General features: G+C 40.4%; 1 protein-coding gene across 2 annotated transcripts in view; it reads left to right on the forward strand.

Annotated features, from left to right (window-relative positions):
* Positions 1–809: 809 nt before the first annotated feature.
* Positions 810–17,307, forward strand: part of C2H14orf180 (chromosome 2 C14orf180 homolog) — a 46,322-nt gene continuing 29,824 nt past the window's right edge. Inside the window, exons 1-2 of one of the 2 annotated variants that reach the window (XM_044661888.1) lie at positions 810–887; positions 7,344–7,633. In XM_044661888.1, coding sequence (XP_044517823.1) covers positions 7,602–7,633 — 32 coding nt within the window. In that variant the 5' untranslated portion in view covers positions 810–887; positions 7,344–7,601. Of the gene's footprint in view, positions 888–7,343; positions 7,634–17,307 lie in introns of those variants that run through there. The other variant, XR_006505397.1, reaches the window with a different exon arrangement.

Below are 17,307 nucleotides of genomic sequence, written 5' to 3' on the forward strand. Positions count from 1 at the left end.
TGAGCCAGAGACGTCTCCCCTCAGAGCCCAGCCTGTCCTGCTCCCATTCTGGGGGCATCCATCAGAGTCTGCTCCTGTTGTATGCAGACACCCCATAACAGAGGAGGTAGCTGAAACAGGCCTTCTCTCCCTTCCGATCTTCATTCTCCTAATTCCCCATCCCTCCCCACTGCCTCTCCCTCTCTTCCTCCTGGCTTTATATTCTCCCAATTCTCCTTCTCTCAGCTTTCTCCATCTCTCCTACCTTTCCTCCTTCCCTCCCTAATTCTCGAATACTCCTCTCTTCCTCCCCTCCCCCTCCCAGCCCTGAAATTCCAATCCGGAGAACCTTTTCCGAAAAGAAGATGGGAGTGGGGAAGGAGGGTGAACTGGGGGCGGGGAGGGTAAAGAGGGGAGGAGGAGGGGGGAAGGAGGGGGACAGGGAGGAGTGATGGGTTGTGTTTGCAGAATACTCCCAAACGGGGCTGGAGCTCGGAGGCTCCTCTACCTCCCGGCGGTTTCCCCTGAACCTGGCTTTGTAGGAGGGGAGGGGGGCAGCAGAGGAGGAGGAGAAAAGGGGAGGGCTGGTCCCCAGCTCGGAAGAGTCGGAACTCCCCACACCCCCCCCCCTCTCCTTCCCCACCCCTCCAAAATAGACTACGGGATCCGCCCGGTAGGAGACAGGCCTTGGCCTGGGAGAGCCAGCCGCAGGGAGGATCTCCGTTCCCCGGCGGCGAGGACGGGGCCGCTGTACCCCGAGCTTCACCGCTCTCTCCCAAGCCGCTGTGCTCCATCCCCAGCGAACTTGGGGCTCAGTCGCGATCCCCTCCCTCCGCCGTCTCGCCGTCCCCATCCCCCACGCTGACTTTCCCTTTCTTCGGGCTGCAGCTGCAGCTGGAGAGACTCAGGTAAGACCGCAAAGAGAACAGGGCGGGTTCAGTATATGGCTTCCTTTGGATTTTGGAAAGAAACGCTGCACGGTTTACAAAACATCCATTTTAGATCTTAGCAATCATTGGATCTTAACTGGGAGGGACCCACGGGATCCCACCCCACCCTCCTATTTTATAGCTGGAAATACTGAGACACCTCTCTGTCTCAGGTTAAATTAACCAAGTAAAGGCTGTGGAAAGATGACTCGGCCCAGGAGTCATGAGATCTGAGTTCTAACTTCAGCTTAGCCATAGAATGTGTGACCATAGGTCAGTTTGGGGGAGGGGAGTCAGCCTTAGTTTCTTCATTTATGAAACAGGAATAATGAGGCTCAAAATAGCATACACTTGGAAAGTTGACCAAAAGTAACAAGCCTGAAAAAAACCTTAGGAATTATCTGGTTTAACCCTCTTTTTTTATAAAAGAGAAAATGAAAGCCCAGAAACAGGGCTTAAGCTTCTCTTCTAGTGTAGGAAGGACAGTCCTGGGATTTCCCTTTTTCTGTGTGGCCCTAGATGGAATAAGTAGAAGGTGGGGAGAGGGGGGGAGAGTGGAAAGAAAGGAGGAAAACCATTACAGAGTAGATTTCAACTCAAAGATAAGGGAAAACTTCCTGACAATCCTAACTGTTTGAAAGTGGAAGGGGCTTACTACCCAGAGGAGTGGTAAGCTCTCTAGCCCTTGAGGTCTTTAAGTGAAGAATAAATATCAGCATTTCTCTGGAATGGTGTTGGCAAGCTTAGTCGGGCAGAGATTGAGATAGATACCCTCTTCTAACTTGGCAATTGTGGGAAAACCTAAATTCCCACTTTCCTGTTATTTCTGCTTTGCATAATTTAGATTAGGTATCTAATTTCCATCTTAGAGCTGCTGTGCTTCCTTCTCTTCCTCCTTATCCTTATAAGGTTCAGACCTACCTTGTTTTACTTAGGCTGGAAGGGATCTAAGAATGAGTGAAGTGATTTTAGTGTCACACCATCAATTAGGGCCTGAGCTGGGTCTAGATACCAAGTGCTTCAATTCTTCCTTCCTTCAGTTCTAAGAGGTTAGAATTCTAGCTTTAGACATGGTTCAGGTTCAGTTTCCAGCATGCCATGGAGGTAGGTGTGAAGGATCTTTCTCCCTGTGATTAATGCTTCACTGCTTTTCAATGGTCTCTATGAATCATCTTTCAGTTGATAACAGGCAGCAGTCAAAGACAGAATTTGACGCTGGAGTTTCCTTCTGGCTTCTTCTTTCTTCTGTTCACTGGAGTTTTCAGTCCCTACACCTAATAAGATAATTACTCTTACTCTAGACTCCCTGAGGGGAGTCAAAGATTAAAGTCATCAAGAAGTTTTCCTCTATTCAAAATCAGCTGATAATTAAAGTCTGTATTTTTAGACATCCATTTCATTTTTCTGAGAGGGCCTTGGCTGCCAAAGCAGTCCCCTGGGGCTATTGGATGGTCAGGAAAACTAGGTTGAAACTTAATGACTCATTTAGTGAAATGGAAACTAGATCTGTATTTTCTAGCTAATCAATATTCTGGAGCAGACTTCTCTTGAAAGACCCACTTCTCCTGAGGGAGCAAAGATTTCTATTTTAGACCAACCTCAATGGAGCAGGAAAATGGTAACTTGGAGCATGCTTAATTTAGTGTTAGACAGCCTTGATTCAAATTCCAATCCTGATGCCTTATTGACCATAGACAAATCATGTAACTACTTTGAGACTCTGTTTTCCCCATCTGTAAAATACAAGAACTAGATTACATTTTTTAGTATTGCTTTTAAAAAATAACTAAGACAGAAAAAGTTAAATTCACCTGATTTTAGATTAAGGACAGGGAATATTAAGACTTTGGTCAATAATTTAATGCATTTTACAATGTATTTATTCTATATTATGTCTATTGAAGTCATAATCATTTAGGAGCATGGAGCCTTTGTTGAAGTCAATTACTTTGTGGTGGCAATGAACTGGACACTGAGGGGATATGAGAAATTGGGGAATGAATGGCTAAATAAGTTATGGCATATGATTATAATGGAATACTACTGCATTGGAAGAAATATTTTCCATGTTTTTTCAAGAACATGGGAAGACCTACATGAAATCATGCAGTGCAAAGCAAATAGAACCAAGAGAACATAATAGAAACAGGAATATTGTTTATTATATAGAAACATTATAGCAACAGGAATATTGTTTGAAGAATAACTTGTGTATGTCCATCTCCAGAAAAAGAACTAATAAGTAGAAACAAACAAGACATAATTTTAGATATAGATTGGGGGGGGGTGTCAAAATAATGCCTTCTTTAGTGCAGAGAGGGTAGGGAGGAGAGAAGATATCTTGAAACTCTGATGTAATAAATGAACAAATAAATAATTATGATGTTAAAAAAAGAAACCAATCACGTTTTTTGATTAGGTATTAGAAGAAGAAAGAGGAGTAAAAGATGAAAGAGGAAGGGTAAAAAGGAAAAATGTAGGCAGGGGATTCAAAAAGGAGACAAAAGCTCCTTCTCAGAAGTAGCTGAGAGAGGGCAGCTAGGTAGCCCAGTGTACAAAGCACTGGGCCTAGAGTCAGGAGAACCTCAGTTCAAATGTGGTCTCAAGCACTTTCTAGCTACTGACCTTGGGGAAATCACTTAACCCCAATTGCCTAGCCCTTGCACTTCAGTTAAAGACAGAAGATAAGAGTTTTAAAAAGGGGTGTGGGAGGGGGGGGTTGTGCAGAGCTGGTAGGTTGAGAATATTCAGTAGTAAACCAATTCTTCTTTACCTTGCTATTTATGTGAACTGTTGACATCAAATTCAACAGTGTCTTTGACCAGTGAATTAGCTGGTTAATCCCAGCTACAATCTTTGGATCATGGATTTAGAGCTGGAAAGATCATGTAGTATAACCCCTTCATTTTGCATATCTTTATCCTTAAAATTTAATGCAGACACTTACCTGCCAAAGTAGCTTATATAGGGAAAAGAACATAGTGCTTAGAACAGTGATGGCAAACCTATGACACATGTGTCAGCATTGACATGCGTAACCATTTTTGATGACACACAGCCACATGCAGCCACATACAGAGAAGTATGGGGCCGCATGTTGAGGATGAAACATTTGCTGTAGTGTAGTGTAGACACTCTGTGCACTATAGATGACAATTCTACCTATATTAATTTACCTATTTTGGTTTATTAAAAATAGTTATATATTACAATTATACAATTTTGTTATTTAAACTATAAATATCACGAAAATATGGCTTTTTTCTCAAAGTGACATACCACCCAAGTTATGCTCGTTTTTTTGGCAAGTTTTGACACACCAAGCTCAAAAGGTTGCCCATCACTGGCTTAGAATCAGAAGATCTACCCCAATATATATATTTATATAATTTATAGTATGTTTGACTAATACTGTGTTTGGGAGTCAGTAGATCTGGATTCTGATTCCATCCACCCCACCTGCTAGGCATATGACCTTGAAAATGTCCCCTTATCTGGGCTTTGGTTTCTCCCTCAAAACTAGGAATGATAATCCTTGCCCTGCTTCCCTCTCAGAACTGCTGTTATGAGTCCAAGGGGATAATAGATGGGATGATGAAAACATCAAGCTGTGATTCCCCTATACATGAAGAATTATTGTTATTATATTATATTGTATCCATTAATCCCTAACACTTCACTCTATGTGTAAGGTCAGTTTGGTGATGAGAGATCTCAGGTGAGTAGTAAGACTATAATGCCAGGGTTAGAAGGGGCCCTTAGAATAAATAAAACAAATAATAACTCAAAGGGAAAAAAATGTCAAGCCTGAAAGAGATCTTTTCTTGTTCAGCCATTTTTCAGTCATGTAAGACTCTATTTGGGATTTTCTTAGCAAGGATACTAAAATAATTTGCCATTTCATTCTCTGACTCATTTTATTGGTCAGTAAAACTGAGGCATACAGGATTAAATGACTTGCCCAGGGTCATGCAGCTGGGATGTGTCTAACACCAGATTTGAACTCAGGAAGGTGAGTCTTCCTGACTGTAGGCCTGGTACTCCATCTGCTATACCATCTTTCTACCCCAAAGAAACCTTAGAACAAAATAATATTATTTATATAGGACCTTTAAATTTTGCCAAAAACAAAGTATATAATCTCATCGAAATCTGTCAATGACTCTGTGAAGCAGGTATATTATCTCTGTTTTCCAGATAAATCAACAGAGGCTTTCTGGCTTACTAGCAAGTTACTTTTTTATTGAAAGATATTTCATTTTACCAATTCCGTGTAATAATTTTTCCAACATACATTTTCCAAAATTATAAGATCCAAATTCTCTCCTTCCCTCTTTTCTTTCCCTCCCTCCACTCTGAGATGATAAGTAAAGTGATCTGGGCTATACAAGCAAAACACACTTCCATATTGGTCATTGTTGTAAGTGCACACTCATATAATAGTTAAAAATTAAATCATGAGGCTGCTAGTAGCTTTATTAGCTTATTGCATCAAAGTAGTGATAATAAAGAGAGGGAAATGTAGGAAAGAGGTAGAGAGTTGATGGTCTTACTGCCCTATATGGAGAGAGAAAGAGAGCGGAAGAGGGAGAGAGAGAGGGAGAGGGATAGAGGAGAGAACAGTCTATTGGTCTTGGCTTATAAGCAATTTTCTCTACCTATTAGCTCTCCCACGTCACATCTCAGGAACCAATCATAGTTCCTTAATGTGCTTTCCCATGTCATTGGTTTCAACTTCCTTTCTCTAAGGGCCTGTCTATGCCTGCACATCTCAATGGTAAACGACCTCCAGGTTGCTGATTGATGACATAAAACAAAGGGAGGGGAATTCCCTTCCCACAGAACCAAAACCCCAGAATAAAACCATAAACACACTGATATAAAAGATAGCATGCTTTGATTCACATCCATTCAACTCCAACAATTCTTTCTCTGGAGATGGATACCATTCCCCCCATAAGTCCTTCAGAATTGTCCCAGATCATTGTATTGCTGAGAGCAGACAAGTTTTCACAGTTGATCATTGTACAATATTGCTGTTACCATATACAGTGTTCTCCTGGTTCTGCCTATTTCATTGTGCATTAGTTCATGTTGTTCTTTCCTTTTTCTGAAATCATCTCTCTCCACCACCACCATCAGCACCAATTCTCCACCAACACTGTTCCTAGTTCTGACCTCTGAGATCAAGTAGATCAAGTCTGATAGTTTTCCTCATGAAGCCCATTTATACTTGCCCATGATGATCATGCTTGGCCCCTCAAATTTAGCTTCAACAGCTTCCAAAATGAGGATGAGTCCTGATATCACTGGCTTCCTGAGTTGTTATGAGAAAAAGTGCTGTTGAAATGACAATTGATGTTATTGTTGCTGTTATTGTTTCCTAATAATGTAGCTCTCTAAGGTTTGTAAAGGCCTTTATATATATAATTTTGTTTGGTTCTTACAACAACCTATTAAAGTATAGGGTGTATCCCCATCAATTTTGTTTATTTTTTTATTTTAAAATTTTTATAATTTATTTATTTAGAATTTTTTTCCATGGTATATGATTCATGATTTTCCTCTCCCCTCTTCCCTACCCCCTCCTGGAGATGACAAGCAATTCCACTGGGTTATACATGTATCATTGTTCAAAACCTATTTCCATATAATTCATATTTGCATTAGAGTGATCTTTTAATGCCAAAGCCCAATCATATCCCCATCGAACCATGTGATCGATCATGTTTTTCTTCTGTGTTTCTATTCCCACAGTTCTTTCTCTGGATGTGGATAGCATTCTTTCTCATAGGTTCCTCTGGATCATTGGGTCCTGGGTCATTGCATTGCTATTAGTAGAAAAGTCTATTACATTCAAGTGTGCTGCAATATATCAGTCTCTATGTACAATGTTCTCCTGGTTCCCATCAATTTTACAGAAAAGGAAACCAAGGTCCGTAGGGGCTAAATGAGTTGCCCAGGGTCACCCAGTCAGGAATTGTCTGAGACAGAATTTGAAGCACTATATTTATTCACTGTAAATACTCACAACACTGCCATATCTAGGGTTGGGAGAAATTAATAAATTATCAAGTATTTTTTAAGCACCTGCTAAGTTAAAGACGGTACTAGGGGCTGCAGATACAAAAACAAAGTCTTTGTCCTCAAAGAACTTACATTCTATCCAAGGTAACAATAGGTTCATAGATAAGTATTTACAAAGTAAATAAAATGACCCACTTTATTACTTTGCATGCTTTTCTAGTAATAAAACATCTCCCTGTAGGGTAGACTTTAGACTAAAGTTTGCGTTTTGTTCCTGGAGTCACTAGAATAAACAGCCCCGTAACTGAGCTCCTAACAAGGTTTCTAGCCTCCTTCCAGGGTGTGTGGGCTCTCAGGCTACCCCTTGAGCAGTCCTATATTTCTAATGACTCCTGTCTTCTTTTCTAGCCATCACGGTTCCTCATTTGCCTCTTGGATGGAAACTTTAGAGTTGGTTTTGAACTTGGCCAGTGAAGCCAGATGCTCCCTCTTGAGATCCGGTTCCCTACGTGGCCTTGGGGGATCTGGTTCTAATGACCTGGTCTGATCACCACAGCCACAACAGCAGCAGTCCAGGAGAGGGCTTGGCCTGGTTCAACAGGTGATTGCTTTGCTGACGCTGCACTCGCTGGGAGAAACTGGCAGGTCCTCCAGCCCAGCAAGGAGATGTTCCCGGGACATCTCATCCAAAGGCACAGGTAGGTTAGAAACATGGCATGCTGACATGAGGGGATAAAGATCTTGTAAGGAGGTCTCATTTTACAAACTGTACAAGAGAAAAAGAGAAAGAAAAAAGAGAGGGAGAAAGAGGAGAGGGAGAAGAAAGAGGAGAGAGAGAGGAGAAAGGAGGGAGAAAGAGAAAGTGACAGAAGGAGAGAAAAGAGAGAGGAGAGGAGTAAGAGAGAGAAACAGGAGAAACAGAGAGAGACAGAGAAAAGGGAGTGAGAGAAATATACTTAAGTATTATAGGGGTACTGTATTAGACATCAAAAGACTTGGCTTTAAATTCACACTGCTTCTTGTGTAATAATGAAGGAGAGCCTTATACTTGGTACCTATGAAAGTTTGGGCAAGTCTTTCCACATGTCCCTGGAGCCTCAAAATTTTTTCATTGGAAAATGAAGAGTTTAGACTCTATGTCTAATTGTGACATCATGTGACTTTGGTTTATTAGAAAATTCACTAAACAAGTTCCCTAACTTCCCTGAACTCCAGTTTTCTCATCTGTAAAGTGAAGGAGTTAGACAAGCTGGTACTTGAGGTCTCCTCCAGCCCTAAATTTATGATACCCATAATCCTACACTCTGGTTTGAACCCTGGCTCTGTCCTTTACTACCTACAGAGGACTAAGTCTGTTCTTCATTTCACCAAATCCCAGTTTCCTTTCTCTGTAAAATGAAGGGGTCCAGTGATCCAAAGTCACTTCTCATCAGACTCTTACCCAAACTGTCTGAGATCTGTGCAGACTGACTGCATGTCTCCATCCCTGAGGAAGGCATGGGGAAAGGAAATTAGCTGAACTTGGCATAGAAGAAACTTAGGGTAGATTTAAAGAAATGTAGACTGTACGCATGCACGTACTTAGTACCATTCCTGGCACATAGTAGACAGTAAATAAATGCCAGTTGACTGGGGGGCTGGGCTCTGGTATACTGTGAGGTTCTGGAACAGGCGATCAAAAGACCCTAGGAATCTCAGGAGATTGTGTCTGGATCTCTCAACCCCCTACTCCCAGCCCACTTTGACTTCCCTAACTCCTTTGCCTTATTTGTGATTTGTGTGCATGTCTTTATCCTTTCATTTAACTTCTTAAGATCAGATACAGTATCATTAGTCATCTCCATAGCCCTAACACCAAACACAGTACATAGCACATAGTAGGTTCTTAGTACATTTGGTGATTTGAAGTGAATCAGAGAGCTTTTAGAGGTCATGTGGCCCAGAGTTGTCAAACATACAACTGACTAGCAATAATCCCTAGTGCTCTTGAACCAGGTTAAAATCTAAATGGGAAATGTTGAATAAAGTAAATGAAAATGCAATATCTAATAAATAAATATCTAATATCTAATAAATAAAAATACAATAAATAGAAAACTTTACATTTTGAAACTATGTCAATATGTGACCCACAGGAATCCTTATATAATAAGTTCAACATCACTGATATAGCCCAAGCTTCTTTCTATTCACCAAAGAGGTATGAACTTATCTGTGATGAGTTGTTATGAGAGGAGATGTCTAGCTCCATCAGATTTGGAGGGGATTAGAAGGCAGATTTTCCACATAAACATTAAAACATGGCAGTGAGGGTAGCTAGGTGGTTAAATGGCCTAGAGATAAGAAGTCCTGGGTTCAAATCTAGGCTGGGATATTTCCAATCTGTGTGACTTTGGGCAAGTCACTTAACCCCCATTGTTTAGCCCTTACTGCTCTTCTACATTGAAATCAATACCTGTCATTGATCCTGAGACAGAAGGTAAGGGTTTAAAACTAAATGTACTGGAGTAAATGTCAGAAATTGTTGGTGAAACTCCAACTCGTTTTTAATCTCAGGACTGAAACCTATGATCTGACACTGAAGGTAGTGTGGTATATAAGAGAGAGTAGTATATTGGCCTCAGACCTGGAAAACTGAGGTTCAAATCCTGGCTCTGCAGCTTACTACCTGTGTGATCTTCAACAAGTCATTTCCCCTTACGTGGGCCTCATTCTCTTCATCTATAAAATGAAAAGGTTTCTTTAACAGATCTCTGGGATCTATTCTAGCTCTCAACCTTTCAATCTCATACCCCTTCATTCATTACCCTCATCTTCTGCTTTTGAACATGATACTTACCTTCTGATCTACATACATCTACATTCCACCTCTGAGCCCTCAGCTCAGCTATGTATCTCTGGTTTCCAAGTCTGGCTTATTCTACAAAGTTCTTGATCCAAACCTCCTGAGTATGCCTTTCCTGGACCTTTCCAGTACCTCCTGGACACTGCCTTTCCTCATTCCAAAGCTAGAGAGATTTTAACTCACAGAACAGCCCATAGATTTCATGCCATAAGAACACTCTGAGCCTAAACTCATGGCCAATAATATCCCTAGCCCTGCCCCTCTAGGATACACATCTCAATTAATGGCAAAATCCCTTTTGCAGCATCTCTAGCATCTCTGGAAAGGACTCATCTCCTTGGATATTCCCATTGATAGGGTAAGCAGCTAGGTGGCACAGGGGATAGAGTATTAGGCCTGGAGACAGGAAGACTCATTTTCCTAAGTTCAAATTCAGTCCCAGACACTTACTACTCATGTGACCTTAGGCAAGTCACATTAGCCTATTTGCCTCAGTTTCCTCATCTGTCAAGTGGACTAGAGAAAGAATACCCCAAATTGGGTCACAAAGAGTCAGACACTTCTGAAAATGACTGAACAATAAATATGGAGCTAACTACCAAATGAGGAAGCTCAGAAACTTTTCTTGTTCATGAGTTTTGCTGTATCACTATTCTGCTCAAAAATATTCAGTGACTTCCTGTTTCCTGCTAAGTAAATCTCATATTCCTAATCATAATATTCATTGCCCACCACAATGAACCTGGTCATGTATTTCCTGCTCTGCCACAAGGCCTGAATGACTTAGGACAAGTTATTTTATTTCTCTGGGCTTCCATTTCCTCACCTTTAAAATGAGGGGGAAATATTAATAGCATTCATATAAGCACCTACTATGTACCAGGCACTGTGCTAAGTAAGTGCTTTATGAATATCTCAATTGGCCCACATGACAACCCTGCCAGGTAAGTGCTATTATTATTACCATTTTAAATTGGAAAAAAACCCCAAGGCAAAAAGAAGTTAAGTGACTTGCTTATTGTCAGAGGCCAAATTTGAACTCAGGTGAGTCTTCTTGACTCCAGACTCCACATTCCATTCAAAGGGCCACCTAACTGCTTATTGCATAGAATTACATATTACTATTGTCTGTGCTGGTATCTAAAGTACAGATTTGTATTCAAGAAGTGATTTTCCCTCCTCTAAAATCCTCATGCCTCCCTCTCCTAACTCAGCACATTCTGCCTTGTCTTTTCGATATTTGGACATCAGTGCTGAGAGAGACCATAGGAATTCTCTAAGAGCACAGCTGTGGCAAAGTAGATGGGAGTCAGAAAACCTGGTTTCAGATTTTGGTCCTGAAAACAAACAAATAAATGAAAATAAATGCTGGTCCTGATGCTAATTCATCATATAATCAACAGGCTTTGTGATGGGCTAAAGTAGTAGTGAAGAATATTTTGAAGCAAAATCAATACATACTGAATACTTACTCTGCAAAGGGCTCTGTGCTAGGATGGGGACCTTACTTAAATCACACCATTATAGTTAGTCTTCTACTCAGCCTATGGACTAAGTTGGCTCATTTCCCTAGATTCTTAATCCTAATAGATGAGATTTGTTCTATGTATTCCCAGAAGATAGAACTGGGACCAAGAAGAGAAAGAAGGCAGATTTCTACTCAATATAATAAAGCACTTGGAACAGATTGCCTTGGGATGTAGTAAGCTCCACAGAAGATATCCAATCAAAGACTGGACCAGCCCCTTCCAGGGGAAACTGCAGAGGATAGGCTATTTACCATTTTTGTTTCATGAACCCCTTTGGCAATCTGATGAAGCCTGTGAAGTATTCCTCAGATTCATGTTTTTTTTAAATAATTGAAGGAAATGCTAAAATTTTCAGTTCGAGATAAATAAAAATAAAAATGTAATTCTTCCCATCCAAATTCATGGACCCACCCCCTTAAAACTTACCCACAAGCCCCCATGCCTGGGAAACCCTACTATAAATGGATAAAGCACTAGGAGGAAGGTTGAGCCAGATAACCTCTAAAGTTCCTTAACCTTCAGGGATTAAGCCAGTTCCATTCCTTAAGTATTTATAGTGTTCCTCTCGTATGCAGAGCAATATTCTAGTTCTCAGGGAAGAAACAAAATTTAGATAAGCCACAGGCTCTACCCAATAAGAGCTCATCATTCAGGGAATGATACAGTACTGTACCCTCATTAAGACATTTATGATCATACATCAACATAATGTTGGAGTTGAAAGAAACTTGAGATGTTATATAATACACCCACTCCTACTTTGCAGATGGGAAAACTAAGGTCTAGAAAGGAGAAAGTACTTATTTAAGGGCACACAGTTCTTCTGATTCCAAGTCCGAGGCTCTTTCTTAACATAAATTTCCATTTAATTAACATTGATTAAACACCTGTGGCATGTCAGACATGATATGTGACTACATATGTGCACTAATCACTGAGGGAGATAGGGATATCTGGATGACCTGAGTATTGCATTATTATCCAAGAAGTTTTAAGGTTTCAAAAGAAGGTCCCCACTATATTGGGGAGGTCTCCTACAAAGGTTTTGGGCAAGAATTGCATGGGGAAGTCATGGAGACACTTATATGTTCAGGTAAAGGAACTGCTAAAATATAGAAGAAACATCGTGCATCCCTCAAAGTATAATTCAGACATTGCCAGGCACTGACAAAAGTGGAAACATGACATAATCCCTGCTCTTAAGGAGTCTATAATCTACCAGAGGAAATACAACATATAATGCAATGAGGCTGAAGAGAGATCCAAAGCAAAATAGGAAAATTTCAGGAGCGATCATTCATTTTTTAATAACACTTACCTTATAGATATTGAGGATTGATTCCAAAGCAAAAGAGGGATAAAAGCTGGGCAACGGGGATTAAGTGACTTGCCCAGGGTCACACAGCTAGGAAGTGTCTGTGGTTAGATTTGAACCCAGGACCTCTTGTCTTCAGGCCTGGATCTCTATGCACTGAACCACCTCACTGCCCCCATAATACACTTTTTTAGGTGGAAAGGTTTCATAAGAGATGTAGTCTCTGAGTTGGGGCTTGTATAAAGAAAAGAATTTCTATTGGGCAGAGATAGAAGTTCTTTGAGGGTGGAGTTGAGAGTGGGAGGCACTAAATCAGATGAACATTGAATGAGCTGCAGAAATATATAAAAATCAAGAGAAAGGGGAGCAGTTAGGTGGCTCAGTGGACTGAGAACCAGGCCTAAAGACAAAAGGTCCTGGGTTCAAATCTGGCCTCAGACACTCCCTAGCTGTGTGACCCTGGGCAAGTCACTTGACCTATATTGCCTAGCCTAGTGATGGGCAACCTTTTGAGCTTGGTGTGTCAAAATTCACCAAAAAAACAAGCATAACTTGCATGGTGTCACTTTGAGAAAAAAAATAATTTTGCGATATTCATAATAAATAACAAATAAATAACAAAAATGCATAATTGTAATATGTAACTGTATTTAATAAACCAAAATAGGTAAATTAATATAGGTAGAATTGTCATCTATAGTGCACAGAGTGTCTACACTCCACTACAGCAAATGTTTCATCCTCGGCATGCGGCCCCATACTTCTCTGTATGCAGCTGTATGTCATTGAAAATGGCTCCGCATGTCAGTGCTAACAAACCTGTCATAGGTTTGCCATCACCAGCCTAGCCCTTACTGCTCTTCTGCTTTGGAGCCAATACACAGTATTGACTCCAAGACAGATGATAAGAGTTTAAAAAAAAAAAAAAAAAGAAAGCCCAATGTGCTATACACAGCTGGGAGCTGTCCAGGCTGAAATGAACTTCCTTGAGAAGTAGTGAGCTCCCTATAACTGGAAGTCTTTAAGTAAAAGACACAAGGCAATTTGTTAAGGATCTCTTGGGACAGATTCCTGCTCAGATATAGGTTCCACTACATATGGCTTGGGTCCCTTCCTACTCTGAAATCCTATGGCAGACATACCACCTTCTCACATTGAAGCCCAGCGGGAATCCTCCAAATACATTTTTATGGGCCTGATGGGGGCTCATTGGTAAAAGATTTCTGCACGAAGTCCTCATTCTTGGACCCTTTTAACAGGTTAACTTTTGGGGGAAAACGACATCTATGTTAGTGGCCTCCTCACTCAAGCCTTGCAATCTATCTTGCCTCATCACTCAGTTGACACTGCTCTCTCCAAGTTTACCTCTTAACTGACAAACCCGATGGCTTCTTTTCAGTCATCCTTCTTTACCTCTCTCCAGCTTTTGACATTAATGACCATACTGTCCTCCCACATGCTTCTAGTTCTCTTAATACCTGTCTGCTCCTTTGCTGTGTCATCATCATCTGTGTCCTTCTTCTCATACATGGGGATATCTCAGGTTCTCATCTCCTACTAGACCTCTTGCTATACTCTCTTTGGTGATTTCATCAACTCTCATGAGTTCAATCATCATTACTTACTGGGTAGTCATAAGCACATTACCTTAGACCTCAGTTTCTTCATTTGTAAAATGGAGGGATTTGGAGAAAATGGACAGGAAGGTCCTTTCCAGTTCTAGAACACTGATCTTATGGTATCTGTATGGATGACTCTGAGGTTTAAATGCCCTAACCTACTCTCTTCCCTAGGCTCCAGGTTTGATACACCGACTATATATCACAGGCATTTTTTAGAATAACCCTTACCTTCCATTTAAAATCAATACTGTGTATTGACTCCAAGACAGAAGAGTGGTAAGGACTAAGCAATGGATGTTAAGTGACTTGCCCAAGGTCACAAAGTTAGGAAAAGTCTGAGGCCAGATCTGAGCCCAGGACCTTCTGTCTCTAGGCCTAATTCTCTATCCAATGAACAATCTAACTGTACCCCACCCCACCCCAAACATCTTAATACTAAAACATTCAAAGCAGAACTATTTTCCTCACTAAATCCTCCCTATGTCTTAACTTTTCTTCCTGTTGAGGGCTCTATCTTCCTTCTAGTCATCCACATTAGTAACCTCAGAGTCATCATCCTCTCCTTACTCTCCCTCACCATATCTCACTATCATCCAACCCACTTACCAGGTCTTGTCAATTCTATCACCACCACAAATCTCTATTCTTCTCTTGATCATAGTGCCAGCACAGCACCTTAATTCAAACCATTATTAGCTCTCACACAGGCTATTGAAGGAGCCTCCTGATTAGTCTCCCTGCCTGCAATCTGTCCTCCTAAATTCACCCTTCACACAGCTGCCAATTGGATTTTCATAAAGCATTAGTTTGTCCACATATCTCCCTTACTCAAGGAGTCTATTAACCAGAGGTTCATGACCTTTTATTTCCCAACATTTTGAAAACTATATTTCAACATAATTGGTTTCTTTTGTAATCATGTGTATTTTACTTAATGCATTTAAGATTATTCCAAGGAGTTCATAGGCTTCATCAGACATAAAAGAGTGGAGAAGCCCTGTTTCAGTGGTTCCCTCTCGTACTAAAGAAAAAAATGATTTCCACCCATTTAGAATTCTCCACAAACTGCCTCTAGTCTACTTTTCTGAGCTTATTATCAATTACTGTTCTTCATGCACTCTACATTCCATCCAAACTGGACTAGTTAATGTAGCCCTATAGAAGTTCTCTGTCCCACTTCTGAACAAGACATCTCCCATGCCTAGAATATGCTTCCCTTCCCCTCCACTTCTGATACTCCCTCAATTCCTTCCAGGCTCAGCTCAAGCCATAGCCTCCTTATACATGACCTGTCCTGATACCCCATTTTTAGAACCTTGCCTAGCAATATTGTTGGATTTATTTTGTCTATTTTCTTGTCTAAGCCCATGTCATCTCTGTCATTGATGCCTAACCATTTGTACTTTATTTCCTTGGAGAAAAGTATCAATTTCTCCCATCTCCCCTTTGAAAACTAATAATAGTGGTAGTTAATAAGGGCTAAAAATCAAGCTTCCAGTCCTTTGGAAGAAGGACAACAAAGATGAAGACTTAGTACAATTTATGAAACAGATGCATCTTCTTAGGTCAATTTACTTCTGCTTTCCAAAATTCATACTCAGTGTAGTCCAGAAGGGAAGCATTTGTTAAGCACCTACTGTGTTCCAGGTACTGTGCTAAATGTTTTAGGAATATTTCTCATTTAATCTTCACAACAACCCTGAGAGATAAATACTATTATTATCGCCATTTTTCAGATGAAGAAACTGAGAGAGAGAGATTAAGTGACTTTCCCAGGGTCACACAGCTAGTAAGTTCTGAAGCCAGAATTGAATTCAAGACTTCATGACTCCAGGCCCAGTGCTCTATCCACTATGCAACCTAGCTTTTTTAATGGAAAGAGTACTAAACTTCAATTCAAAAGATCTAAGTTCAAATTCCACCTCTATATTTATAACCTATGCACGTGCCTGTGGACATGCCATTTAAGCTGAGTTCCAGTTTTCTCATCTGTCAAATAAAGGGTTAACCTAGGTAACCTCTAAGATCCCTTCTACTAGATGTGTCAAACATGTCCACAAGCAACTCACAACAGTCCTAAGCATAACCTGAATCGGATTAAAATGTAATTAGAAAATATTTAGCAAGATAAATAAAAAATACAATAAAGCACAAATAATATTACATTTGAAAACTGTCTATATGTGGTCTACAGGGATTCTTATGTAGGGATTAGTGACCTCTGTTTCTATGTGAGTTTGACACTGTAGCTCTAAGCTCTCCATAAGAGCCCACTTCAGGTATTTGAAGGACTGTCACATGGAAAACAGATTGGATTTATTCAGTTTGGCCCCATTTTGTTGTCGTTGCTCAGTCATTTTTCAATCACTCTTATTGTGCCCAATCACAATGCAACTTTTCATGACGCCATTTGGGGTTTTCTTGGAAAAGATACCAGAATGATTTGCCATTTCCTTCTCCAACTCATTTTACAGGTGAGGAAACTGAGGCAAACAAGGTTAAGTGATCTGCCCAAGGTCCCACAGCTAGTAAGTAGCTGAGGCCAGATTTGAACTCAGGAAAATGAGCTTTCCTGACTTCAGGCCTGGCTCTATCCATAGAGCAGAACAAAAAGAAGGCAACATGGTACAATGGAAATTCAGTCAGTCCACAGGTTTTTCTTTTAAGTAAGAAAGATTATAGAATGGGGAGTTACAGGACCTGGGTTCTAATACTATCTCTGCTCCTTTAACCCATATGACCTAGAGACAATCATTTCAGCTCTCCAAGCTGAAATTCATCATGTATAAAGTTCATGTGTAAAGTTCATCATGTATAAAGTGAAGGCCTTTGGAGTAGATGATCTCAAATTACCCTTCTGACTCTAAATCTAGGATTTCAACATTTAAAAAGATAAGTTTTGGTTTAATATTAAAAAAAAAGAAGTGAAATGAAAAGAAAACTTTCCACCCAGTCAGATGGAATGCCATAGTGCAAAGGACCTTTGACTAGAGTCAAGAGACTGACACTCAAATTCTGACCCTAACTTACAATTGGCATGATATATTACTAGATAATACAT

Source organism: Gracilinanus agilis, chromosome 2, assembly GCF_016433145.1.
Source record: "Gracilinanus agilis isolate LMUSP501 chromosome 2, AgileGrace, whole genome shotgun sequence".
Classification (NCBI taxonomy): Eukaryota; Metazoa; Chordata; class Mammalia; order Didelphimorphia; family Didelphidae; genus Gracilinanus; species Gracilinanus agilis.